The sequence below is a fragment of the Pristiophorus japonicus genome, chromosome 7 (genome assembly GCF_044704955.1).
Source record: "Pristiophorus japonicus isolate sPriJap1 chromosome 7, sPriJap1.hap1, whole genome shotgun sequence".
In the NCBI taxonomy this organism is placed as follows: Eukaryota; Metazoa; Chordata; class Chondrichthyes; family Pristiophoridae; genus Pristiophorus; species Pristiophorus japonicus.
In genome coordinates this window covers 208845412-208872978 of record NC_091983.1, presented here as the reverse complement: position 1 = coordinate 208872978, position 27567 = coordinate 208845412, and the positions used below count along the sequence as shown (strand labels likewise).

General features: G+C 41.9%; 1 protein-coding gene across 1 annotated transcript; it reads left to right on the top strand.

Annotated features, from left to right (window-relative positions):
• The first annotated feature begins 462 nt into the window (after window positions 1-462).
• On the top strand, window positions 463-25630 carry ttl (tubulin tyrosine ligase). The gene is made up of 7 exons (XM_070885741.1): window positions 463-1246; window positions 4550-4628; window positions 9965-10197; window positions 12346-12481; window positions 16558-16827; window positions 20220-20363; window positions 23861-25630. The coding sequence occupies exons 1-7, from the start codon at window positions 1090-1092 to the stop codon at window positions 23979-23981; spliced, it is 1140 nt and encodes a 379-aa protein (XP_070741842.1). The 5' UTR covers window positions 463-1089; the 3' UTR covers window positions 23982-25630.
• The last annotated feature ends 1937 nt before the right edge of the window (window positions 25631-27567 follow it).

Below are 27567 nucleotides of genomic sequence, written 5' to 3'. Positions count from 1 at the left end.
GTAGCCAGTGTAAGAATTCTCTGTTCCGATCCTGATCAAAATCACAGTCTTTTTAATGCCACTATGGCTTTTCTCCCGGATTGCTCCTTGCAGTGTTCAGGAGATTAATCTTCAAATTCCGGAAGATGCTAGGACAACCTTGGAGGGTTGACAACTTTACCAATGCTCCCAGAACCAGTTTCTGCAGTGTTTTCATCAATAACAATTTGCATTTATATTGCACCAGCTGGAAATCCTGTGTACAAGCACCACAATTTCCTCTGGAACACGAAATATGCTACACCTGCTACAATCCCAACATCCCTGAAATTCGGCTCGTCCTGTGCCAGCACAATAGCCACGCCGCTGAACACAACCTCACCCAACCACATGGGGGAATCCAGACCCTGCTTGCTGCATTCTGGGAGTCGTAGTTTCCGTAAAACTACAATGACCAGAATGCTTTTGGGCAGGAGATAGCAGACGCACGCGCAGTGCGTGCCGCCACTCCCCTGCGCTCTGCTCCCTCCCTGGACAGATCGATGTGAGCCGTCAGCTGCGGCGAGAAAGAATGAAGCTGAGATCGGGAGGAGGCGAGGGAGGGGCAGCAGCAGCAGCAGCAGCAGCAGCAGCAGTAGTAGTAGCAGCCGCCGCCGCCGCCCGAGCCCAGCAGGGTCAGGCCATGCCGCGCTGAGAATGGCACCAGCAGCCGCCGCCGCGCGACCCACACCCAACCGCCGGCACTAGCCCCGCGAGCGGGCCGCACGGCAGCAACTCCGCAAACAAAGAGCAAGCAGCAAACCAAAGAGAAGACCCCCTTCGCCCTGCCCTGGAGAGAGCCGGGAGGAGTCGCGCTACTCCTCCCATTGCCCGAGCCCAGCCGGCTCAGTGCGAGTGCCAATAACAAGTGGTGCAGCAGAGGGGGTGCCAGCCAGTGCCCAGTGGGCTAGGGGCCTGTTGGTGAGGGTGCTAGTTAGTATCGAGTAGGGTTGCTACTTGGTACCCAGTGGGGTTGCTAGTTGGCGCCTGTTGGGGAGCTAGCGAGTGCCCACTGAGAGTGGCACTGGTGCCCGGTGGGTGTGGAGCTGCCAGGTCTCTCCCGTTTCTATTATGTACACGTTTGTGGTCCGGGATCGGAACAGCTCCATCTACGCCGAAGTGGGCAAAGTGCTGATCTCCACGGGACAATGGCGGAGACTCAAGAGGGACAACCCCAGGTTCAACCTGATGCTGGGGGAGCGGAACAAGCTGCCTTTCGGGACCCTGGGTAAGACCTGCTCACGAAGGAGGGGTTCTGTGCATCTTCCTGTTTTGTTTATGTGGTTGGAGATTTTTTTTTTAATGTTACGTGTATCTTCCCTTCATCGGGAGGGAGTTGTGTTCTGTCATCTCCAGATCAGTGCAGATTAGCACTGCAGATCTGGGCGGTGTCCTCTCTCTCTCTCTCTCGAGCACATCTCAGTGGGGTGGCCTTAATGTTTATCTAATGCATTCTATTACATTATCCATAACCGGGACCCAGGGGATTTAAACCTTCATTGCACCAAATCTACTGGATCAGGCTCTCAGCTGTTAAATTATTTGGCTCGAGAATTTTCTTTAGTTTTTTTGAAAACGTTTGGTAATATTTATTCAATTTAACTGGGAATAAACAGCTTTGTTGTCAAGACTTTAAATAACAAAGCAATTTGGAGCAGTTTTATGATTTTCTTAACTCTGTCTCTGCTCTTCAATTACAGCAAGTCATGCAGTGATATATCCTGAACTTCTGTTTCTCCATTGTGAACCTCCAGTACCAATCTTTTTCTGAGCAACATTTTTATGTAAATGCACTTCTAGCATTCCTTATATACTATTTGTATCGAGCAATTTATTGTCTTTTTTGCCAATTTTCTTCCCCTCTTCTGAAAACTTTGACTCCTCACTGGGATATAGTTGAACAAGTGGTGTGGGTCTCGAACTTACTGCCTGAAAGGGTGGTAGAGGCAGAAGCCCTCATCACATTTACAAAGTACTTGGATGTGCACTTAAAGAGCCGTGACCTACAGGGCTATGGACTGGGTGCTGGAAGGTGGGATTAAGCTGGGTAGCTCTTTGTCGAACTGCATGGATGCAATGGGCCAAATGGCTTCCTCTTGTGTTGTAATTTTCTATGATTCTAAGTGCCAGTTACCCTCCAATGCCATGCCCAAGTGCCACTTCATGTATGAGCTTTGACGGGGAGTATCTGCAGGCTATTGCAGGGGCATGACAGCTCCTCCCCCTACCAAATGCCAGGTACCGTTGGTCCTTAAATTCACCCAGTTCAGCACAGCACCATTCAGGTCACCTTTAAGCAACGTCACTACCAGTATTTATGGTAGAAGGCGGAATTGCTGCTTCGCCCTCTTTCCCCCCCTCCCCCTATAGATCAAATCTCTCTTGGCTTTGCATGAGGGGTTTAAAAGGTACAACTTCACAAGCTTGTGAATTCTGATTATAGATAATGTAATCGAGTAGCTAATATTAACGGGGTTGTGAAGAATAACAGTTTATAATAAAAGCTAGTAATGTGCCGCATGTCAGTTGGCATCAGAGAGAGATGGGGAGAGGTTAATGGCTTTTGGGCACAGGTTTCAAGCAGACAGTGAAAATTCATACATGTACAGCAAAATTGAACACTGACTGCTTTAGCAGAGCCTATGCTTTTGTCTAAGAGGTACTGAAACATTGGGAGGGGGTCCATATATCTGGGTTATTTCTGTTTGTGTGTTTTTGCAGGGGGCTTCAGTAACCTCTTACTTGCCCTGCTGCATGTAAATTGACAGTGACCGATGTTTAAATATTACAAGGCGCATGCATTGCAGTGCACCAAGATGCAGGGTCAGGGCTGGCTAGCATTTTACCATGAATATGGTATGTTAGTGCACCCGTGTTTCACAAAATCACTGGCATCTGTCCCTTCATTGCTACTTCCTAGCTTGCCGACTGGTAGGGAATAGTGCTGGAACCACGTTACCCTAATGGGTGGGGCAGGGTGGTGATACTGCATTACACTCTGACAGGAATGGTAGAACTTGGCTTTTAATCTTCCGAGTATCCACACAGCATATTTCTGATCTTGCCTCTGTTGTTGAGGGGGGGAGGAGGGGGAGGGGTCTAGGTGGCAGAGGAAGAGAAAGAAGTTACTTGTCCAGAGATGTGAAATAAAGAACAGAAGAGGGAATTTACATTGACTGCACTTCCTAGCAGTCAACCCATGCAGCACTAACAGAAGTCTAGGAGTGGGTCAATTGCCCAAGCTATTGCAGCATTTCCTGCAGTTTAAGAAAGGAGAGGTTGATATGTAAGTGACTATTTTAAAAGGAGATAAAATGACACTAACTTTTGTATTCTGCACCTATATGTGAGAATTCCTTATTTCAAATTTTCTTCCCCATCCCCATAAAACCCCATCTAGGACAAAAAATGTCTACTGTCATACCTTTTTAGGTGAGCTGCCCTCTCAGTTAGCATAGTTATTGCCAATGTGATGTGTGAGGGATGGAATATAAGTATTCAGATTCCACCCTGGGTGTACTGCCCTGACCTCCTCCTCCTGAAACACTGTGCACTTCACTGCATTCCTCTATAGGGTTTAGCAGTCATGTAGTTCCAGAATGCATTAAAGCTGGCAGTCCCAATAATTCTGCATGGACCTGGGATGTTTAGAATTCAGTGCAAACTGTTTCCAGCCACTAAATTAAGAACGAACTTATTAGTAAAGTCAGTAAAGTAGACTGATTTTTCTCAGAGTTTCTAAGTACAACTACTTTGTATATGTGTAAATGAGATTGCAAAATAAAGTATGGATGAGGAAGTTGTTAAACCGAGGCTCCGTCTGCTTTCTCAGGTGGAGGTAAAAGATCCTATGGCATTATTTCGAAGGGAGAGCAGGGGAGTTATCCCCAGTCTCCAGGCCAATATTTATCCCTCAACCAACATTACTAACAACAGATTATCTGGTCGTTATCACATTGCTGGTTGTGGGACCTTGCTGCATTTCCTATATTACAGCACTTCAAAAAATACTTCGCTTTGGGACATCCTGAGGTCATGAAAGGTGCTATATAAATGCAAGTCTTTTCTTCTTTCTACACAGATCTTTTATTTTACCGTACAGTTTTCTATTAATCATCTCGCAGGTCATTCAACCCATTAACTTCCTTTCTCTGTTTTCATTCTGACAAAGGGTTAATGCTGAAAGGTTAATGTCTTTTTTTCTTTAAGGATATTGACTGATCTGTGTATTTGTAGCATTTTCTGTTTCTGATTTCCAGCATTTGCAGTCACCTCTCCCACCGCCATCCATTTTATTTATAATATCTCCATTGGTGCCCTGGCTGGGATTAGGAAACTCTGCAGAGAACTGGAATGGGACTTGAGATCTTCCTGGCTTGTATGGATCAATGCCACACTAAGACATGTGGTCCCCACTGAACCACCTATAGATACAAAATGACCCCTATAAGTAAGGATGAGTTACGGATTTTCTACACTTGAGTCCAACAATGCATGCTCTAATAATAGCATTTCTGCTGGTTATTTACAGGTCATGAACCAGGACTTGCACAGCTTGTGAACTATTATAGGGGCGCTGACAAACTGTGCCGCAAGGCCTCATTAGTCAAGTAAGTAGAATACTTCCTTATTTAAATTTAGTAATACAGGCTATTGTACTGTGGGCACACATCAGAACTTTTTTCTTTGGGCACATACTTTTCATTCTGGGGTTGAGGGTGTTGACGAAAACATTGAAAGGAAAAACGCTTTTTTTAATTGTTTTATTCATTCTCATCACCTCAGACCCTTTATCATTGTGTTATATACAGCTTCAAAGCTAGTAAGCATGTTTATCATTGCATTGTATACAGCCTCAAAGCTAATGAGTGTTCTGAAAGGGTTACCAGCATTAACAGGAACTAATGGTGACTATCTCTTGTGTGTATAGCATCTTGGATTTCGAAATGTTTGCTGTTAAATTGAAAGGTTACTAATTTTTGCAAAAACTTCAAACTTTGCAAACAAATCAGCAATGACCCAACGACTTCTGGTTACTGTGATACTGTAATTCAAGTCTAGCACAGCAGCACGAATGTAACTTGATGCATGTGGGTGTCCTAGAAGCATTAATTTTATGAAATTAGCGTTGCACATGATGCTACACAAGTTGCATTGTACCCATAGGGGGTCTGAACAAAAGGAACATCTTTCCCTGTTTGTAAACCTTCATAACAGCCGAATGAGAGATTGGACTGATGCGATTGTTACTGTAGCTGTCAGGAAAAGACCTTTGGAAGTGTGTAATAAGCCGACTGGAACCGTCTTGTCTTGTTAAGTTTTTGCAAACTGTCTGCCAAGTGATCTTGTGCAGGGTGCAATGTGGCCAGTAATTTCTCATCCAGACTTTACTGTTCTTGCAGAAATTATCTTTCATTTTTTTTTTTTTTGCTTTCTCCTCCTCCTCCTCCACCCCCCCCCCCCCCTGCCTCCCGCCCTCACTTCCCTATGTCACTGTTGATAAATGGACTGCCCATGTGGAACTAAGAATGGGGAACAAAGAAATAGCAGACCAATTGAACAAATACTTTGGTTCTGTCTTCACTAAGGAAGACACAAATAACCTTCGGGAAATACTAGGGGACCGAAAGTCTAGCAAGAAGGAGGACCTGAAGGAAATCCTTATTAGTCAGGAAATTGTGTTGGGGAAATTGATGGGATTGAAGGCCGATAAATTCCCAGGGCCTGATAGTTTGCATTCCAGATTACTTAAGGAAGTGTCCCTAGAAATAGTGGATGCAGTGGTGGTCATTCTCCAACATTCTATAGACTCTGGCGCAGTTCCTATGGATTGGAGCGTAGCTAATGTAACCCCACTTTTTAAAAAAAAAAAGGAGGGAGAGAGAAAACACGGAATTATAGACCGGTTAGCCTGACATCAGTAGTGGGGAAAATGTTGGAATCAATTATTAGAGACGTAATAGCATTTGGAAAGCACTGACAGGATTGGTTCAAGTCAGCATGGATTTATGAAAGGGAAATCATGCTTGACAAATCTGGAATTTTTTGAGGATGTACTAGTAGAGTGGACAAGGGAGTACCAGTGGATGTGGTATATTTGGACTTTCAAAATGCTTTTGACAAGGTCCCACACAAGAGATTAGTGGGCAAGATTAAAGCACATGGTATTGGGGGTAATGCATTGGCATGGATAGAGAACTGGTTGGCAGATAGGAAGCGAAGAGTAGGAATAAACTGGTCCTTTTCAGAATGGTAAGCAGTGACTAGGTTCAGTGCTGGCCCCCAGCTATTTACAATATACATTAATGATTTGGACAAAGGAATTGAATGTAATATCTCCAGGTTTGCAGATGACACTAAGCTGGGTGGCAGTGTGAGCTGTGAGGAGGATTCACAGAGGCTGCAGGGTGACTTGGATAGGTTAGGTGAGTGGGCAGATTCAGTATAATGTAGATAAATGTGAGGTTATCCACTTTGGTGGCAAAAACAGCGAGGCAGAATATTATCTGAATGGTGACAGATTAGGAAAAAGGGAGGTGCAACAAGACCTGGGTGACATGGTACATCAGTCATTGAAAGTTGACATGCAGGTACAGCAGGTGGTGAAGAAGGCAAATGGCATGTTGGCCTTCATGGTGAGAGGATTTGAGTATAGGAGCAGGGAGGTCTTACTGCAGTTGTACAGGGCCTTGGTGAGGCCACATCTTGAATATTGTGTACCGTTTTGGTCTCCTAATCTGAGGAAGGATATTCTTGCTATTGAGGGAGTGCAGCAAAGGTTCACCAGACTGATTCCTGGGATGGCAGGACTGACATATGAAGAAAGACTGGATCGATTAGGCTTGTATTCACTGGAATTTAGAAGAATGAGAGGGGATCTCATAGAAACATATAAAACATTCTGACGGGATTGGACAGGTTAGATGTAGGAATAATGTTCCCGATGTTGGGGAAGTCCAGAACCAGGGGTCATAGTCTAAGGATAAGGGGTAAGCCATTTAGGACCGAGATGAGGAGAAACTTCTTCACTCAGAGAATTGTGAACCTGTGGAATTCTCTACCACAGAAAGTTGTTGAGGCCAGTCGTTCGATATATTCAAAAGGGAGTTAGATGTGGACCTCACGGCTAAAGGGATCAATGGGTATGGGGAGAAAGCAGGAATTGGGTACTGAAGTTGGATGATCAGCCATGATCATATTGAATGGTGGTGCAGGCGCGAAGGGCCAAATGGCCTACTCCTGCACCTATTTTCTATGTAAACAATACAGACAGGAAAGGATGCAGGTTTGACCCCTGGTTTGTGCTGGGTTAGCTGGTACAAGAGTAGGAGTCTTACAATTGCCCTGCATGCCTGTGGGTTGGGAGAGGCTGTATTCCTGAACCTGAGTGCTATCCAGTGAATTGCTGGAAGGTTTGTGTGTCTGTGTTTGCGTGTGTGGGATGAGGGCAGAGTTAGCTAAAGTAGACTGGAAACACAGACTAAACGGTGGCACAATTGAGGAACAATGGAGGACTTTTAAGGAGCTCTTTCATAGTGCTCAACAAAAATATATTCCAATGAAAAAGAAGGGCGGTAAGAGAAGGGATAACCAGCCGTGGATAACCAAGGAAATTAAGGAGAGTATCAAATTAAAAACCAATGCGTATAAGGTGGCCAAGGTTAGTGGGAAAATAGAAGATTGGGAAAATTTTAAACGACAGCAAAGAATGACTAAGAAAGCAATAAAGAAAGAAAAGATAGATTACGAAGGTAAATTTGTGCAAAACATAAAAACGGATAGTAAAAGCTTTTACAGATATATAAAACGGAAAAGAGTGACTAAAGTAAATGTTGGTCCCTTAGAAGATGAGAAGGGGGATTTAATAATGGGAAATGTGGAAATGGCTGAGACCTTAAACAATTATTTTGCTTCGGTCTTCACAGTGGAAGACACAGAAACCATGCCAGAAATTGCTGGTCACAGGAATGTGGGAAGGGAGGACCTGGAGACAATCACTATCACTAGGGGGGTAGTGCTGGACAGGCTAATGGGACTCAAGGTAGACAAGTCCCCTGGTCCTGATGAAATGCATCCCAGGGTATTAAAAGAGATGGTGGAAGTTATAGCAGATGCATTCGTTATAATCTACCAAAATTCTCTGGACTCTGGGGAGGTACCAACGGATTGGAAAGCAGCTAATGTAACGCCTCTGTTTAAAAAAGGGGGCAGACAAAAGGCAGGTAACTATAGGCCTGTTAGTTTAACATCTGTAGTGGGGAAAATGCTTGAAGCTATCATTAAGGAAGAAATAGCAGGACATCTAGATAGGAATAGTGCAATCAAGCAGACGCAACATGGATTCATGAAGGGGAAATCATGTTTAACTAATTTACTGGAATTCTTTGAGGATATAACGAGCATGGTGGATAGAGGTGTACCGATGGATGTGGTGTATTTAGATTTCCAAAAGGCATTCGATAAGGTGCCGCACAAAAGGTTACTGCAGAAGATAAAGGTACACGGAGTCAGAGGAAATTTATTAGCATGGATCGAGAATTGGCTGGCTAACAGAAAGCAGAGAGTCGGGATAAATGGGTTTTTTTCGGGTTGGAAATCGGTGGTTAGTGGTGTGCCACAGGGATCGGTGCTGGGACCACAACTGTTTACAATATACATAGATGACCTGGAAGAGGAGACACAGTGTAGTGTAATAAAATTTGCAGATGACACAAAGATTAGTGGGAAAGCGGGTTGTGTAGAGGACACAGAGCGGCTGCAAAGAGATTTAGATAGGTTAAGCGAATGGGCTAAGGTTTGGCAGATGGAATACAATGTCGGAAAGTGTGAGGTCATCCACCTTGGGTTGGGGGGGGTGGGGGGGGAAACAAAAAAAGGGAATGCTATTTGAATGGGGAGAAATTACAACATACTGTGGTGCAGAGGGACCTGGGGGTCCTTGTGCATGAATCCCAAAAAGTTAGTTTGCAGGTGCAGCAGGTAATCAGGAAGGCGAATGGAATGTTGGCCTTCATTGCGAGAGGGATGGAGTACAAAAGCAGGGAGGTCCTTCTGAAACTGTAAAGGGTATTGGTGAGGCCGCACCTGGAGTACTGCGTGCAGTTTTGGTCACCTTACTTAAGGAAGGATATACTGGCTTTGGAGGGGGTACAGAGACGATTCACTGGGCTGATTCCGGAGATGAGGGGGTTACCTTATGATGATAGATTGAGTAGACTGGGTCTTTACTCGTTGGAGTTCAGAAGGATGAGGAGTGATCTTATAGAAACATTTAAAAGCCCTGAAGGCATTAAGACTCACACATATAGTAGGGGACTGGAGTCACAGATCAGATTTGGTAGGGGTGGTAGGTTCCTTCATCTATGAATCAATAGGTTTATGACCGCTTTTATGGTAACTTTTTTGATGTTGGTTCACAAAATATATTTATTGAATTAAGTTTCGCAACTTGCCACAGTGGAGTTTGAGCTGGTGATCTTTGGGTTGCTGGTCGAGGGCTATAACCACCAGAGTCTGCATAGGATAGGTAACATACTTTGTGCATTTCTTGAGTAAAACATCTTGAGTTACTCAGTTGGTTTTTATATCCAATGTAAACATCATCCCAATTAAGTCTTTATTTTTTTGACAAACCTTGCTGAAGGTGCTGAAAAAAAAGTTTTTCAGATTGTACCCCAGCCTTGAGAGGAGGGGATAATGTTTCAAAATAAATTTTATGTTGTAGAACTTGTGATTTATTCAGCGAGTAAGTGCCGGTTGACATTAATTTATTTGCTGAATGAAGACCGTTTTGTGATAAGAATGATAAATGTCTTGACTCGAATTTGTTTGTGTTTGTAGCTGAATGTGCTGCCGAAGGGATTTGTTGAACGTTTCTCTTGTGCAGTTTGACTATGCTCACAGCTCACTGTTTTTCCAACGAATCAACTTGCTTTTTCTAAAATAGACTCATCAAATCAATCCCAGAACTAATGGAATCGTGCACCTGGTTTCCTGAATCTTACGTGATCTATCCCACGGGTCTCCAAACCACGGTGATACCTGTGAAGAATGGCATCAAAGCGCAAAGAAATAATGTGAGGACAGATGATCGGGAAGCATTCCTGGCATCCTACCACAAGAGACAAGCGAACGGAGAAAAAAATGTATGGATAGCCAAATCTTCTGCAGGTGCCAAAGGTATGGACTATATTTTCTACCTGTGATGTTAAATCGGCAAATATGTGAAACCAAACCTCAACCTGCTGTGAATGCGCCTACTTGTGGTTTAACCGTGGCGGGTTTGGGGGCATCCGAGTAACCTGGCCTGGAGAGGCGGGTCAGTGATTAAAATATGTTAGTGAAGCTCCATTCCTCAGATTTTGAGGGCCATTTGAATTTAATGGTTGGGTTTCCCAGGGCTCGGGAAACCTGCCAGCTTAAGGGAGGCGGGAGCAGGCGGATCCAGCAGGTAAGTGCTTTTTATAGTATTGCTTGTGGACCAGGAGAAGCAGGAGTGCTTTTCCCAGCCGCTCAAGCAATTCTGCCATGATCGGTCAAACCTCTTTCTCCCTCCCCCTCCCCCCCCCCCCTCCCAAACACCCTCCCGATTGCCAATCCAACACCACCCAACTTGTAACGTTTTCCTGTTACCAGGGAGCCAAACGGTCTCCTGCTGCCTTCCACTGCTGGTTTTCCATCCCGGCAGCTAGCCAATGGGGGGGGGGGGGTCACTGCCTCCCCATAAATATCGGGGCCAATTTGCAGTAGTGCTCCACAACTAGACTGGCTGTCTTATCTATCAACTTGAATCATTCGTATTTTCAATCAATTCCGGTGCATTCATTAGTAAATCCTTAGGAATTATTGGAGCGATAATTATGGAGATTTAACGTATCTGCTACATAAGAAAGGTGTCTTGGTGGTGCAGTGTGTAGAACAATCTCCTCAACCTCTATGATCAGAGTCCAGATTCAGCTGGGATGATGATATGAAAGCCGCCTATCTCTGCAAGCTGTAAGGTGCTTGAGCCATGACTTAATTTTGGTGGTCTCAATTCAGTTCCTGGTAGATGTAAACCCACAGCACAAAACTATCCCTAATTTGACAAACTTAATCAGAGAAGGCAAAAGAATTGTTGGTGTAGGAATTGAAAAAAATGCTGTTTTGAGATGAGTGGTTTTAGCAAATGTAGAGAGGTTTACTCTGTATTTAAAGAACCGCAGATCACTGAGCCTAACATTCATTATGGATGTTAGAAACATTCTAATAAAATGCCTAGGTAGGCGTGGTATGGTTATGGTAAGAGTTGATTTTAAATGTCTTGATTCACAAGCCCCAAGTCCCTGCTTGGACCCTCTACTCTTCTAACCTAGGTCTACTGTGCATTCTCCGCTCCTTTCACTGTATCATTGGTGATAGACCCTTCAGCCGTTTTAACCCCACACACTGGACTCCCTCTGTGACTACATCCTTAAAAATTCTTAAAATCTAACTCTTGGCCAGTAACCATCTCCCCTACTCTCCTCCACCTTGGGCCTGACCTCCCAACTGTGAAGTGCCTTGGGACTTTTTTTTTAAACTATATTAAAGGTGTTCTATAAATGCTTGTCCAAGATTCACACCAGTGCACTAATGAGTAGGAGTCACTGATTAGCGCTGAATATTCCCCCCTCAAGCCCCTGGGGCCCAGAGGCTAATTATAGGTGAAATCAGCTAACTGTGCATCAGACCATGAAACTTTCTGACCTGCACAGCTCATTACCACAACTGACTGTGTGTTTATCTATTGAGTCATCAGGGCTACATTTTCTGTTTTAATTGTAGGACTTTTGAGCTGAAATACTGTTGAATGATTTGATGTCGTATTGTTTTCATCTTGGAGTTCCATTGAAGCTTCTTGCTTTTGAGCAGATAAATGTCAAGTAGTAGTCATAGGTTTGTTCCTTCCCTGTTTCTAAAGGTATGTAATGAACAATCTCTTGTGTCAGCATGGCTCAGTTCACAGCACTTTTGTCTCTGAGAAGCTTGTGGGTTCATGCACCACCTCCGATTTAAGCGTATAATCTAGACTGACCCGTCGGTGCATTACTGCATTGTTGAAGGTACCATCAGATAAGAATTTAAACTGGGGGTCTCTTTCTGACTTTGCGCAAGATGGGTGCCATAGCATCACTGACTATGCTCTTTAATTATTTGGATGTGGTGTGTCTTGAGAGCTCCCAAGGCCATAATCAAAGGCCTAAGTAAGTACAAGTTCTTTCTTTACCTGGTCAGAATGGTAGAGATTCTGATCCTACACCCAATATATGTTTCCAATTGAACTTATACATTGATGTCTCTTTTCAGGTGCTGGGATTTTTATTTCCTCTGATGCCAATGAATTGGTGGACTATATAGATAATCAAGGTCAAGTTCATGTGATTCAGAAATACCTTGAGAGACCTTTACTGTTAGAACCAGGACATCGCAAATTTGACATCAGGTAAAAGGAGCCAGTTCCTGATCTTATTTTCCCTGTCTTCCTTCCTTCCCACTGCTCTAATCCTGCACATTGAGTAGGAGGTGAGAAATCGTCTTCATGTATTTACAGGGAAATGCATAATAGCTCATGATCACACTCTTGTGGGAGTGATCCTTCTTCAACTTCCAGTGCCCATTTCTCTTGGTGGGCTCATAGCAGTTCCCTTGAAGCGACCTTGTCCCCCGTGATCTGGAAACTGATTTTAAACATGATCTGCTTTTGTGATCACATGATCCAGAGTTAACTATTGCCCTAATTACACTAAACTGCTTACCAGAATTTACATCAGGTTGTTCTAAATTTTCAGTCACTTTTTTAGATGGAATACCACCACACAGATCAGACCAAAAACAACATTTATTATTTCAAAACCACAAAGCGTAGGAAACCGGACTAAGCTTGGACAATTTTGGATAGCGCAATATTCAGTCCCAAGTATTTTTTTTGCAGCAAAGTTCCTGAGGGGTTATTGTATTGTTTTCAGGGTCCTGCGCTCACTGAACTTGTCAAAGTGTCCGTTTAAATCACAAGTCGTCATTAAATGGTCCTCAAGGAGTTCATTCCCGAATTTTGAACTGTCCCTCTTCCAGGTCTTGCACTGGGGGGGTCTCAACAACTGCAAAAAATATTTCCATTCATAAAGTGTACATTTCCCTTGGTTCTCTGCATTTACCTTGACATCTGTTAAACATCAGTTTAAATCAATGAAGTTAGATCAGAAAGAGACACAAATGTGCTTTGAGTACATTGTGATAATGTACTTCAAACAAGAAAAAGCATTTTTCTTGATGCATTTCAACAGAATCTAGATTCTCGTATCAACTCTCATCCAAAAGAACACCTTCATATCTGCGTGCAAAGTAGTCACACCATGATGATGTCATTCAACGAAATTAATTGCCAGCGCCTGGGATTAACACTTTTCATATCCAATTAAAGGTCTTGACCAGACACAAGATCAAAAACCAGTTTCATCAGGATTCTGGATGGGTTGCGAGCAAATATTTTGGGTTTTAAATAGACAGTACTGAACATATGTTAACTCTGGTTAAGGTGGATTTAAATATAACAAGACATTTGGCCCAGAAATTGCGGTCGGAGGCTTTCCGCAGGCGGATGCCTCCTACCGCAAAAAAAAAAATGATGAAAATACCTGGCGGTCCCAGAGGAACGCACACTTCCCCTCCGAGGCCTAGCTGTGCAGCCCAGCTCAGAGGTCCACGCATCCCAGGAGCGTAAGTGCATCCTGGGCTCAGGTGGGCCTGGACCATCGTTGAAAATGTAATAGAGCTGCTGTTACTACGAAGGGGAATAACCCCAAAAACAAAAAACACTTTACATAAATTTAAAAAAACTCACATTAATAGAAATTGAATTAAATTACATGTTTTAGAATTAAAAAAAATGTTTTAATAGTGTTAAAAATAAATTTACCTTAATGGACAGGTTTTTTTTTTAAATAGAAAAAAAAAAATTAGGACTAATTTTTATATCTTTTAAAATTCAACACTGGTAAAAGCAAGCCTTATGCCTGTTTTTCCCAGGCGTAAGAGTTTTAAGGACATTCACTGGGCAGAACTCTCCGTCCAGTGAGACCCTTTACTTTTGCATTTGTATGATTTGTCAAAAGAAATGTTGAGACATTGCTGGGTTTGGGCGCATGCGCAGTGCATGGCTAAACCCGGCACATGCAGGGCCTCTTCGGGCACGTGCGCACATCAAGCACACCCGGAGAGGCCGCAATTTACAGCCCATTGATTTAGTATATGTCATGCCCTCGTCAAACAGTATAAAAGTGCATTAACTTCCTATCGCACCTAGTGGTAGTGTAAATATGTGTTTGATATTCAGTGAGCTCCCAACGTGAACCTTGCCCTCAAGGAATGATCATGAACCCCCTTCTCCCCATGTCATTTTTTTGTGCACATGGACACTTAAGCTGATTCTTCACTTAACATGCAAGTTATTTGAAAAACTTACAAACATAAAAGTGTACATTGGCAGTGAATCTTTCTAAAGTTGCAATTAAAATTAAAAAAGTGGTGCTGAGTAATTGTAGCCTGTTTGTATTTCCCAGAGGAGCTACACACATTACGCGTTTATAATATATTGTAGTGTCTTGTCAATAGGAGTGATGAGTGATTTATGGAAAGATAAGATTATAGGTGGTAGCATCAAGTGCTGTTGCATCCTGTCTGTCATACTCTGGAGGAGGCAATGAGCTGTTGAATCCTGGCAGTTCTCGTGCACCTCCTAGCAGTCAGTTCTTGACAACTTAGCTGCCTGCGTTTTTGGCCATGGTCTGGCATATGGAAAGAGAAAAGGTGGCAGATTGTCTGGAGAACTGAGAAATAGATAAAGATGACCGAAGAGGGGGAGGGATGGAGGAAGTCAACTTTTAACTCTGAATAGAAAACAGTTAATGAAAGAAGGGCATGGCTGATAATGTCTGCACCTATAGCCATTCAAAGACTGCACAGCAAAACAATATGTGAACATGATATTTAAATAGATTCTGAGCCTTCAAACTCCGCATTAGCCATTTGGGTCCTTCAGGCAACAACAGCAACTTGCATTTGTATAATACCTTCAACATAGGAAAAGGTGCCAAGGCGATTCACAGAGGCGTAATCAGACAAAATGGACGCAAAGGCAAAGGAGGAGACAGCTTGGTCAAAGGGATAGTTGTTAAGGAAGGTCTTAAAAGAGGAGAACAGATAATATATAAAATTCAAATATTTAAAACCATTCAGGTGGCTAAGGAGATTCAAAAGGAGACTGCATATCAACCTACACGTTTAGTCATGGCTGCTGGTTCCATGCTGGATTGTTTATTTAAAGTGTGCGCTGGTTTACAGGTGATTACGCCAATGTTCCATCGAATTTATTTTTCCTGCGCGGAATCTGTTCCAGCGGCGGCAGCAGCTGGTGAGCGGCCTGTGCGGGACATTGGCCGCGCACCTTAGAGGGAGACATTGGTATACACCAATACAATTTCTTGAGTATAAACTGACAAAGGGCTATGCCTAAATGTTAACTCTTTTTATAGATACTGACTCACCTGATGTGAATTCCCACCATTTTCTGTTTCCGTTTCAGATTTCCAACATTTATTTGTAACTGAGCTGTACAGACCTGGAAGGTCCCAGGTTCAGCCACTACTCTGGTCTTCATTAACTCACCTTGGGCAGCAGTGAGGGAAGTGCTAAAGATTGATTCCTGGTCTGGGCAGTGAGATAATCTTATCCAAGACAGTGGTGAGACCAATAGACTTGACTTCAGTTCCCCAGATTAGGAAGGGGAAATATTGGTCAGGGTTCCTGCTCTAGATTTCTGTGCAGTGACTCTTGTTGGAAAAGTGTGCATCAGTTGAGCTTGGGCTTGGGCTCGACTAGCATACTGCCTGCAGTTAAACAGCTTGCTGTCACGCACCAGTTAGGCTTGCACATAATGAATGGTACCTGTGGAACTGTACTTTAGTGAAGCTTACTGTCTTCTGTCAGTCATGACTTAATGGGTAGCACTCTCAGCTCCTAAGTCAGAAGGTTGTGGGTTCAAGTCCCACTCCAGAAACTTCAGTACAAAATCTAGGCTGACCTTTCAATGCAGTACTGAGGGGGTGCTGTTTTTCGGAAGAGATGGCACCTCTGACAGTGCAGCATTCCCTCGGTCTCTTCTGCCCTCTCAGATGGACGGTATCCTGGCCAATATTTATCTCTCAACCAACATTACTAAAACAGATTATCTGGTCATGATCTTATTACTGTTTGTGGGACGTTAATGCGTGCATAATTGTCTGCTACATTACAACATAAAGTATTTCCTTGGCTGTCAAGTGCTTTGGAATGACCTGAGGTCCTGAAAGATGCTATATAAAGTCCTTCTTTCTGGAGAGATTGAAGAGTGGTACAATAATAGATTGAAATCACTGTGCCTTAAACTGGGAATGGTAAGAGTGGCAGATAGCTTGTATGTATTGTTTGCCTCTGTTCTGATATACCAAGTCCTTAGTGTGTTTTCTTCCCTTGTGTTTCCAGAAGCTGGGTACTCCTTGACCATCAGTATAACATTTACCTCTACAAGGAAGGTGTATTGCGGACTTCCTCCGATCCATACAATAGCACTGATTTTCAAGACAAAACTAGTCACCTGACAAATCATTGTATTCAGAAAGAATACTCCAAGAATTACGGGAAATATGAAGAAGGCAATGAAATGTTTTTTGAAGAATTCAATCAGTATTTAATAAACACTCACAATGTTAACTTGGAAAACAGTATTTTACCACAAATCAAGCAAATCATAAGGTGCAGTTTGAACTTTTCTGAACTCTTGCATTAATCAGATCTTATGTGGGCTCACTTATCATTTTTCTTTTCATTGGCAATCTAATTTAAATTAATGATCAGAAAACTGCATGCAGCGTGCGCCCAAGTTTCTGATATGTGCTCCCAGCTGGAAGCACTAGGTCAGAAAATGGCTCCTTAATGTCTGGTTAATATTGACCATTGGCTTGAAGCACAAATCTTGGCCTGCTGTAGGTTTAGCAGTGTTACTATTTTTCTTTGTCAAGGATCACAATCCTGAGCAGTACCATCTTTGAGAGCCACTCTCCGGAATGTTGCAGCATATCTGGACATGGCACATGCAAGAGGTATGCACCCATGACCCTACACATGATGAGCTCCTGATGTCCGCGAGTCATTATGGGCAATTTGCCAAGTGACCCTTTCACTTGTACTGTAGATGCTGGGATAGAGCTGTTTCCTAATGGCATTCTGACTGTCGCCCTTTTCTGGAGAGCAACAAAAGAAGTGGGAAAAGCATTAAATCCAAGCCCTCGCAACATCCCACTGCTGAATGGGCCACGAATGGAGGCCCAGAGGCACATGGAGGAGTGCTAACGTTGTACCTTTTGTTTAAAAAGTGAGAAAGGGATAGTCTGAGTAATTACAGGCGGTGGTGGGAAAAATAATGGAAAAAATTCTGAGGGACAGGATAAATCTTCATTTAGAAAGACACGGATTAATTAAGGACAGTCAGCATGGATTTGTTAAGGGAAGGTCGTGTCTGACTAACTTAATTGAATTTTTTGAGGAGGTAACGAGGATTGATGAGGGTAGTGCGTTTGATGTAGTGTATATGGATTTTAGCAAGGCCTTTGATAAGGTCCCACATGGCAGATTGGTCACGAAAGTAAAAGCCCATGGGATCCAGGGAAAAGTGGCAAGTTGGATCCAAAATTGGCTCAGAGGCAGGAAGCAAAGAGTAATAGTTGCTGGGTGTTTTTGTGACTGAAAGGATGTTTACAGTGGGGTTTCGCAGGCTCAATACTAGGTTCCTTGCTCTTTGTGGCATATATCAATGATTTAGACTTGAATGGAGGGGGTATGATTAAGAAGTTTGCAGACGATACTTTGCAGCTTTGTGGTTGATTAATGAAGAAAGCTGTAGACTGCAGCAAGATATCAATGAACTGGTCAGGTGGGCAGAACAGTGGCAAATGGAATTCAATCTGGAGAAGTTATGGAAAAGTTTACAATAACTTTTATATGTAAGCAATCATTGCTCTTAAAATTATAGCAAATTTATTGTAAATTTAAAATAAGGAATTCTTTTACCATCAATCCCCTGCGGTATGACTTGATGCAATTGATTCGAAAAATCAGTGTGTTTCTGCTCCTCATCAATATTTACTGACTCTTGTTGCCAGAATATGTGTTTGTTGTGTAAAGGCAGACTCAGGCGCAGACTAGGTAGTTAATTCACTGTCTAGGGTCAGACATGAAGAATAGGCACTGGAAAGAGGTTCTTACTTCTGGAACTATCCCAGCATAATTCAATGCCTTTAGGATAGGAAACGTTTGAGGGAGGAGGTGGAATGGAAAAATTAAATATATTTTTTTGTCAGTTTCCCTGTAATTAGGAGGTCTGCTTATCTCAGGACCATGAGGCCAACTTAACACAGGTTTACGTGGTTGATCTTTGGGAGAGGGATGTTTCTTCCTCAACCACAATATAAGTATGCAGACCGATTACCTGTCCTATTTGCCAAAGTTTGTAGTTGAGGGAATGTGTAACGATTGAACCCGAGAGGTTTTTTTACAATGTACACGCCTATTTCTTGGGCCAAAGTTTATACCCTTATTATTCAGTGACTGCACTTCCCTTGGGTTCTGAGCTTTATGATTGTACGATCAAAGAAATCACTGCAAGCTTTCATCCCATTGAGGTACCACTTCAATTGGGATTCTCTATTCTAATCCCATTTCTCTGCCCTTTCTCTGATCCTTTTATATTCTTTCTTTCCTGATTCAATAACCACTTGTGGTAAAAGATTCCACGTCCCAATAACCCTATGTGGGGAAAACATTCTTAATTCTTCTAATGATGTTTCTCAGTCTATACCTCCTTGTTACTGACTCGCCAACCTGTGGAAACAATCTTTCACTGGTTACTTTCATATTTTTGAAAAGCTCTGTTAGATCACCCTTCTTCATCATAGGCAGTCCCTCAAAATCAAGGAAGACTTGCTTCCACTCTAAAAGTGAGTGAACAGTCCAATATGGGAATTACAATCTCTGTCACAGGTGGGACACACAGTCATTGGAAGAAAGGGTGGGTGGGGGTAGATCATTATTAACCTCTCTATGATGGCATTTGAAAGGTGCACTCAATGAATGAGTGGGAGTGATCCTGTCACAGGATGAGAGTAGAGATTTAAAACAGGGTACATTTAGAAATCTTCAGATGCCCTTCTTTGGAATAACCTGCTAAATAATGATGGGTTAGTATTATCTTCAGCTAGCGTTCTTCAGATGCTGTACTTAAACCATCCAGAACAGATCTGGCCAAGCCCAGTTTTCAATCGGTATTGACGATACACAAGACGATAACATGATCTTTATATCATATAGACTCTAGTGTGGTTGGGTAACTCAAGCGGTGTATAATGAGTTTTGGCTTTGATTTTTGTTACATTTACTAACCACTCTAGTATTTTTATACCAAGGTCTTTTGCTGAGGGAGGGTTTCCATGAAATAATTTACAAGAGCTGCAATTCTTGTGGATCAAGCCAAATTATGAGCAACTTGTCCCCAATGCGATTGGCAACTACTTCCACCGGTGATCTGGGTAGGGTTGCCAACTCTGGTTGGGTGTATTCCAGGAGGTTTCATCTCATGATCTCCCACCTTGAACCAACCCTCCCCCACGCTCTTGCCATTGGTCCATCCTCTGGCTGCATCACCTTCCCACACCAATTGGAAATGGAACAGACTCTTTTTCTTATCCAATTAGATTAATCTTGACTGTTGGTGAAACAGTCTTTCTCCTCCATCGCCAATATTTTTATAACTGAAGACATTCATTTATTAAAGAAAATGAAAAAAAAACACATTTTAACGTCCCAATGATTTTTCTCCTGAGTTGCTTGCAGCAGTGTCCTGGAAATTATTATTCAATTTCTGGAGATTCCAGGAGAACCCTGGAGGGTTGGCAACCCTAGATTTTGTTGAGAACTTGCGAAATGCCTTTCCACTGATGAATTATTCATTAGGCAACTTAAGGGTGTAAAATGTGTGACCTTCTTTTCAATAAGTCACATGTTTACTTACAGGTCATGAAGGGATGTGTGTGTGTCTGCTTTAAAAACTTGTCTGTTTTCTGATTCCCATTTTCACTTGATTTTGTCTTTAGAAGCTGCCTCATGTATATAGAGTCTGCAATTGGCACTAAGCTGCTCCCATACCATAGTTTTCAACTGTTTGGGTTTGACTTTATGGTTGATGAAGATCTCAAAGTCTGGCTAATTGAAGTGAATGGAGCTCCAGCCTGTGCCCAGTAAGTTATAGTTTTGCTAAGTATGCTTTCCCTTAGTCACTGTGCTGCTTACTGGCGTTTTTATGTGGCAGTTCAACAAATTCCATGGCATGGCTTAGTTTATTGTATTTATGACTGTTTCAATACCATGCTTTGAATAATTTAGCACTCTATTTGCTGGATTATTCTGAAAGGTCTTAAATAAATGTGGATTCACTTTATCGAACATTTCACAAGATAGATCACGTGTTTTAATTCTGATAAATAGGAACGTTACACTGATGGTTAGATGAAGAGAGGTGGAGCTTGTATGGAGCATAAACCATGAACCATTTGGGTAAAATGGCCTGTTTGTGCTGTAGATTCTGCGTAATCCTTTGTTAAATGAGTTTTTGAAAAATTAATTCTTAATATGCCATAAGTTATTCAATTACAGAGGCTACATTTTGTTTCCGTGAACCTTTTCCACACTGGTGGTGTTACTTGTTGCTCAGTAACTATGAGGAACACTTCCTCTGAATGCCATGTGCATTGAAATCATAGCCTGTTATTCATAAACAGGGTTGTTCCGTGTAGTGCACAGAGGAAAATACATTACATAGTAATTATCATAGAAGTTTACAGCACGGAAGGAGACCATTTTGACCCATTGTGTCCATACTGGCCAACAAGAGGCTATCCAGCCTAATCCCACTTTCCAGCTCTAGGTCCATAATCCTGCAGATTATGGCACTTCACGTGCAAATCCAAGAGGGTTTCTGCCTCTACCACCCTTTCAGGCAGTGAGTTCCAGACCCCCACAACCCTCTGCGTGAAGAAATTTTCCCTCAAGTCCCCTCTAAACCTTCTACCAATTACTTTAAATTTATGCCCCCTGGTTGTTGACCCCTCTGCTAAGGGAAATAGGTCCTTTCTATCCACTATATCTTGGCCCCTCATAATTTTATACACCTCAATGAGGTCTTCCCTCCGCCTTCTCTGTTCCAAGGAAAACAAACCCAGTCAATGCAATCTTTCCTCATAGTTAAGATTCTCCAATTCAGGCAACATCCTCGTAAATCTCCTCTGTACCCTCTCCAGTGCTTTCACGTCCTTCCTGTAATGCGGCAGAACTGCACAGTACTCCTGTTGTGGCCTAAACAGTGTTTTATACAGTTCAAGCATAACCTCCCTGCTCTTGTATTCTATGCCTCGGCTAATAAAAGCAAATATTCCACATGCCGCCTTAACCACCTTATCTACCTGGCCTGCTACCTTCAGGGATCTGTGGACATACACTCCAAGTTCCCTTTGTTCCTCTACACTTCTCAGTGTCCTACCATTTAATGTGTATTCTCTTTCCTTGTTGGCCTTCCCCAAATGCATTACCTCACATTTCTCCAGATTAAATTCCATTTGCCACTGTTCTGCCCACCTGATCAGTTGATTGATAACATAGAAACATAGAAAATAGGTGCAGGAGTAGGCCATTCGGCCCTTCTAGCCTGCACCGCCATTCAATGAGTTCATGGCTGAACATGCAACTTCAGTACCCCATTCCTGCTTTCTCGCCATACCCCTTGATCCCCCTAGTAGTAAGGACTTCATCTAACTCCCTTTTGAATATATTAAATATATTGATATCTTCCTGCAGTCTGCAGCTTTCTTATTCATTACAGCACAGAAATAGGCCATTTGGTATTTATGCTCCACGTGAGCCACCTCCCACCTTACTTCATCTCACAATTAGTTTCCCCTTTTTAGATGAGCACAAGCCAATGGATATAACCATGTGACCACAGTCACCAGTCTTATTTACTAATAAATTGTAGGAGATACAAATCAAAACTCAAAGTAGTAATACTTCAATGTCAACTCAATCTGCTTTTTTTGTTTGTGATGCTTTTATGATTTAAATACCAATTTTAGCATCGAGATTGTTCCATTTTGACACTAGATAGTCTCCTTGGATTCAGTGTTACTGACCATTTCCATGAGTGGACCTACGAATAGGAGTGAGCCTTTACCTGTCCAATTTCTAGTTAAATGTAGTGAGACCAGGGAATCAAACAGAAACCCCTCGTTATTGGAATATATTATGTGATTCTGACAACCAGTATATTTACATTAATTACAAATTAAATGGTAAAAATGCTTCTTCCGCTCTAACCTTTAACATATAAAATTGATTCTTGAAGCCTAATAGCTCATTTCTTACATGGTGAAACCTCACTTTGTGCATCTAGCGGCCTCAGACTGACTGCTAGCTAAGGTGAAAGTCAGCCTCGGAGATGTGCCATTTAGAATCTTTTGTAGATGTACTGAAAGAAATGTTTAAAAAAACTAATTCACTCAACTACGAGAGAGATAGCTGTTCACAGGTTGTCAATTATATAGTATGTTTCAATACAGTTGACTCATTGACCTGTGCCATATGTTCTGAATGACTAGATAGATGGGTCCCAATTCAAGCATAATGACAGCAATCAAACCACGCCTGACCTCCAACAGACTGCTGATGGGCAAAGTCATCCTCTGATGTGTAGCATTTAGAATCACTTGTAGATGTACTGAACTGCTCATCTCTGCCTCATCCTGAGGTTTGAATATCAGCCAGACTATTGGAAAGGAAGGCCTTTCATGATCTTGGGACGTCCCAAAGCGCTTTTCAGCCAATGAAGTACTTTTGAAGTATATTGACTGTTGTAATGTAGCTTGAAAAGTCAGCTTACAGTACCTAACTTTAACCCTCTGTGTACTGTGGCCACCAAGAAAGATTCTCACGAAGGTAGTGAGGCAGGATGCATGCAGAAAACTCTTGTTTGCTGGGTGGATAATTGTTGATTTTGGAGATAAGTTACACCTATCCACCTTTTCACTCTGTGCATTGGGAGACTTGGTTTTGTTATGACAGTCAAAAGACTTAAAACATTTTTTTTTAATAAAGTTTTTTTGGGAGGTGCAGTGGGTCCTTTTCAAATGCAAATTCAGACTTAGGCCCAGAGTTCTACTGCACACATTGTGAAGCCCAAGTGTTGTGAGAACATCTACTATAGGCTGTTCTATAGCTATCACTTTCATGCTTTAGGGAGTCAGATTACCAAACTGAGTTGTACTGCTGTTTTTATATCACTATCTGGAACAGTCTCGCATAGACATTGATATAGCAGTATGACTGCACCTGTACTCATGATTATCTAATTCCTCAGTGTTTCTCGATGCTTATATAATCTTTGAAATTCTAAAAAAGCAATGATGGAGAATTGCAACAACATGTTGAAACTGCTTCAAGTACAACATGTATCATTTGGATAAATCACCATTTCAGTAACTGGAATTTGGCCATGAAAGGTTTCACATTAAAAGACTTTTACTCAAACCTAAAGAAAATTGGAATAGGAGCAGAAATGCAATTCAGTTGCTAACATTTGAAAGTTAATGGCATATTTCTCTATACCCCATCCACATCCTTTATAAGGATTTAAACCTGTCACACTCTCAACTGCATTTTTCTTGTTTTTTGTCTTTGCTGTTTCCAGGAAACTCTATGCTGAACTTTGTCAAGGAATAGTGGATGTAGCCATTTCCTGTGTCTTTCCATTGAGTGACTCACCACAGAAGCCAAGCCAACAGTCCGTCTTCATCAAATTGGGAAGTTAACAGAGTGCCGTCTTCTCCACCTCCTGTTCTTCCCTCCATTTCATTTCACAATCCGATAAGTTGTATGCATCAGTATCAACTGAGCGCTGTAAATCATGTAGATAAACTCTATACATAGCTCTCAAAGGTCAATTGAAAGGCCACTGCAGACATTATGAAAACTGTGGAATTATTAGATAAGGTGGATCACTTGTATAAATCAGCAGCTTACTAGATGTACAGCTTTAAGACATTTTTATTGGAAAATTACAATCAAAGCTTGACAATGGGAGTTGCTGTAAACTGGTACACGTTGCTTCAAACGCTGCAGAAATGCTGGAAGAGGAAGAATGTGCTCTATTTATTACAAATGGTTAGCAGGTATCGTGTGGTAGTTATCTCAACGTAATCTCTTTGTGGATTATGCAATTAGAATTATGGTTTTGGACCCTGAAGGGTTTTATTCAAGTACTTAATAGTACTTCAACGTGAATACTAAAATGATGGCACTGTACCGAGAGCAAATAAAAAGTGTAAGCATCTTTGATGTACTGTATTCTGCCAATATCATTCATATAGTGATGCATAGAAATGGATATCACTATGACCCTGTACGGCTTAAACCAGTTCCTTAATCCACGTCTCATATTGTGTACAGTAGTGTGTTTCACCGATCGTGAATGTTAAGTGCTTCAGAAACCATGAAGGAAGGTTAACATGCACTGTTTTCATTCAACTTACCTACACTGTGGAACTCTTCTTTGAAATGCAACTGATGTTGTGGACATGAAGAAAGCAAAGATTTCTGCTTATATTGTTTTTATTATATTGCAAACACTCGATCCTCTGAGTGGAGTTCCGGGGGGACGAATGGAATTTTAAAGATGCCAATTTTATGAAGGGGAGAAGAATCTTTTCTTCCCTTTTCTGTTTACTTTTTTTCTTTGTATCCAAATTACTGTTGTTGCCATTTGTATTCGGATCTCTGCAGAATGAAATGCACTATTACAAACTTTAGTTCATTCTGTTTGCAGCCTATAAAAGCCTGCATACAGCTGTTGAGGATTAATATGGCATAAATTGGAAAATGGTAGCATGCACTAAATTCATTTTGTCCTGATTCACAGATTATATATGTTCATAAATGGGAACTGCCCTCCTTTCTAAAAGTAATTCATCTTTTGTTTAATAAGTTAAGAAATATCAAAATTATTTTCCTATACAGTTTTCAATTTTGTTTTCCTGCCAATTCAAGTGTCTGTGTCCAGGTTGTCATTTTATTGTGCGTACTGCAAAATTCATGATTATTTTTATAGGACAATTTGTTCCTCTGGTATATATGGTTCTACTTCATTTCTTTGGGTAAAATTCTATACACTATTGAAGATGGAGGCCAGTTCCTGTCTAAGGTGTTAACTATCACGATAGAAGCACTGAACAACCTGGCTGTCACTCCAGCGTATTTGGGGAGTGCAGTTCTAATCAAGTCCCGTTCCCCCCCACCCCCGAGAATATTTCCTACAGTTTCTCCACGAAGTTCACTGCAGGAAGTTATCCTGTGTCGCACTCATCACAGGCAAATTGTGATGACATGTTGCTATTTAGTGCATGTTTCTCGGTATCTAACTTCAAAACACTATCATCAGGAATAAACGGAATAACCAACAGTCTCTCGTTTACGTGTGTGAATCTTTCCTGTGTTGATAATTATACCTGTACTTGGAAAGTAACATTTTGAGAACCTCGTCACCGTGGTCCTGTGTACTACAATAGCAGTGTTCTTGGCTTCATTGTGGGTTGTAAAGTGACAAATCAAAGTTGCGACATTGAAATAAAAAACCTTTTTACAAAACTTCAGACAAATAAGAAACTGTGAGCTAAACACAACCAGAGGAGACTTTCATCCCATCTGATTTGAATCCAGGTCCCAGAGATAAATTACCCATGCAAAATCTAGTTCCCCATTGAAGGTATTCAACCTGCAAACAGTCTGAAGGGTTATGTATAAACAATTAATTCAAAGATTAGCTTTCAGATATTTCTGGACAAAATTACAGGACTTGTACTATAGCAAGTTAGGGAGAGGTTAGATGCAGGTTCTCCCAATGGCTAAATGTACTTGTCTCTAGGAGTGGTTGAGATATTAAAAACCAGTAAGGTTTTAGACCAATCCCTGCTCTCTTGTATTGCTTATCTCAGCCAGGGTAGCAGCAGGAGTGCTGCAACTGGCCTCAATATCCCTCGGCTGGGGAGGGGCAAAATATAACCAGAGTTTGTGGTTTTGATTGATATCTAGCGACCCATTGGTAAAAGTGGACGTCAGGTGAGGGCAGAAAGTGGAAGTGTGGCTGTCACGGGGATCAGGTAATGTTGCTACCTAAGCTCTGGAATTCCCTCCCTAAACCTCGCCACCGTTCTCTTCGCCTAGCTCTTTGACCCAGCTTTTGGTCATCTGTCCTAATATCTCATGGCTCGGTTTCAAATTTTGATTGATAACGCACCTGTGAAGCACCTTGGGACATTTTATCGTGTTAAAGGTGCTATATAAATGCAAGTTGTTGTTGTAGAGCTCCAAATTAAACAATATTCTCCATAATCGAACAGATACCCATTTACAGTAGTTTGTGGGAATTGCAGTGAAACATTCATTATCAGCCACAGTGAAGGGAACATAAGAATTAGGAGCAGGAGTAGGCCATGCAGCCCCTGTAAAAATTATCTTAATAAAACAGGTTTTAGCCTGTAAGAGTTATGTCTTTTTTCTACACTTAAAGAGTTCAGACTTGAGACAAAACAACAGACTCTGGATGTTTATTTTCTGACCCCTATCCAGGGGTTATCTTTACTTGTATTTTTTTCATTATTCTAAGTAATCGCAATAGCATCAAATGCACAATAATTTTTAATTATTAACCAGCACCCTCCTATCCCGTTAAAGTACTTAACAGTAATTGCCTATTTCCTAGTAACTACAAAGCAAAGACACTCACGAGAGTTAACTCCAGCTGTGGTCAGCGATTGGAAATTAACCCCGTGATTCTCTTGTCAACTGACCAGGTCACCACCTACTCTTCTTCACCCCCTACCTCATGTGTTCCAGCCATTTTTATATCCCTTTTCTGGGATGTTTGCCCACCGTGGATGTCATTGTCTAAGAATATTCCTTTGTTCTAAACTTAAACAAATTCTTCCCATGAAAAGGTCTTCTCATTTCTTATCACCATAGTTGCAGCTTTCTTCACAGTTCGTAGACAATTCAAGGACGTCTCTTACTGCCTGTGAAAATGTCTCTTCGCAGCTGTGAGAGATCTCAAAAGTTCATTTTAAAAAGTCCCTTGACTTCACAGAGCATTTTGGGTCATTAAAAATTGGTAAACCCAGGTTTAGCCATCTTGAAGCAGATCATGGATGATGTTTCTACCTCAAAACCACTTTCCTGCCTGATCCCCATATCCCTTGATTCCCCTAGAATCTAAACATCTGTCTATCTCAGCCTTGAATATATTCAATGATTCAGCATCCACAACCCTTTGGGGGTAGAGAATTCCAAAGACTCACAACTCTATGAGAGAAGAAATTCCTCTTCATCTCAGTCTTAAATGGCCGT

Bases quoted from the DNA above. Each gene is read 5' to 3' on its own strand.
- ttl (XM_070885741.1), top strand. From the start codon at position 1,090: ATGTACACGTTTGTGGTCCGGGATCGGAACAGCTCCATCTACGCCGAA. The intron at 4,629-9,964 runs GTAAGTAGAATA...TTTCTAAAATAG, and splicing joins CGCAAGGCCTCATTAGTCAA to ACTCATCAAATCAATCCCAG. The intron at 20,364-23,860 runs GTAAGTTATAGT...TGCTGTTTCCAG, and splicing joins GGAGCTCCAGCCTGTGCCCA to GAAACTCTATGCTGAACTTT.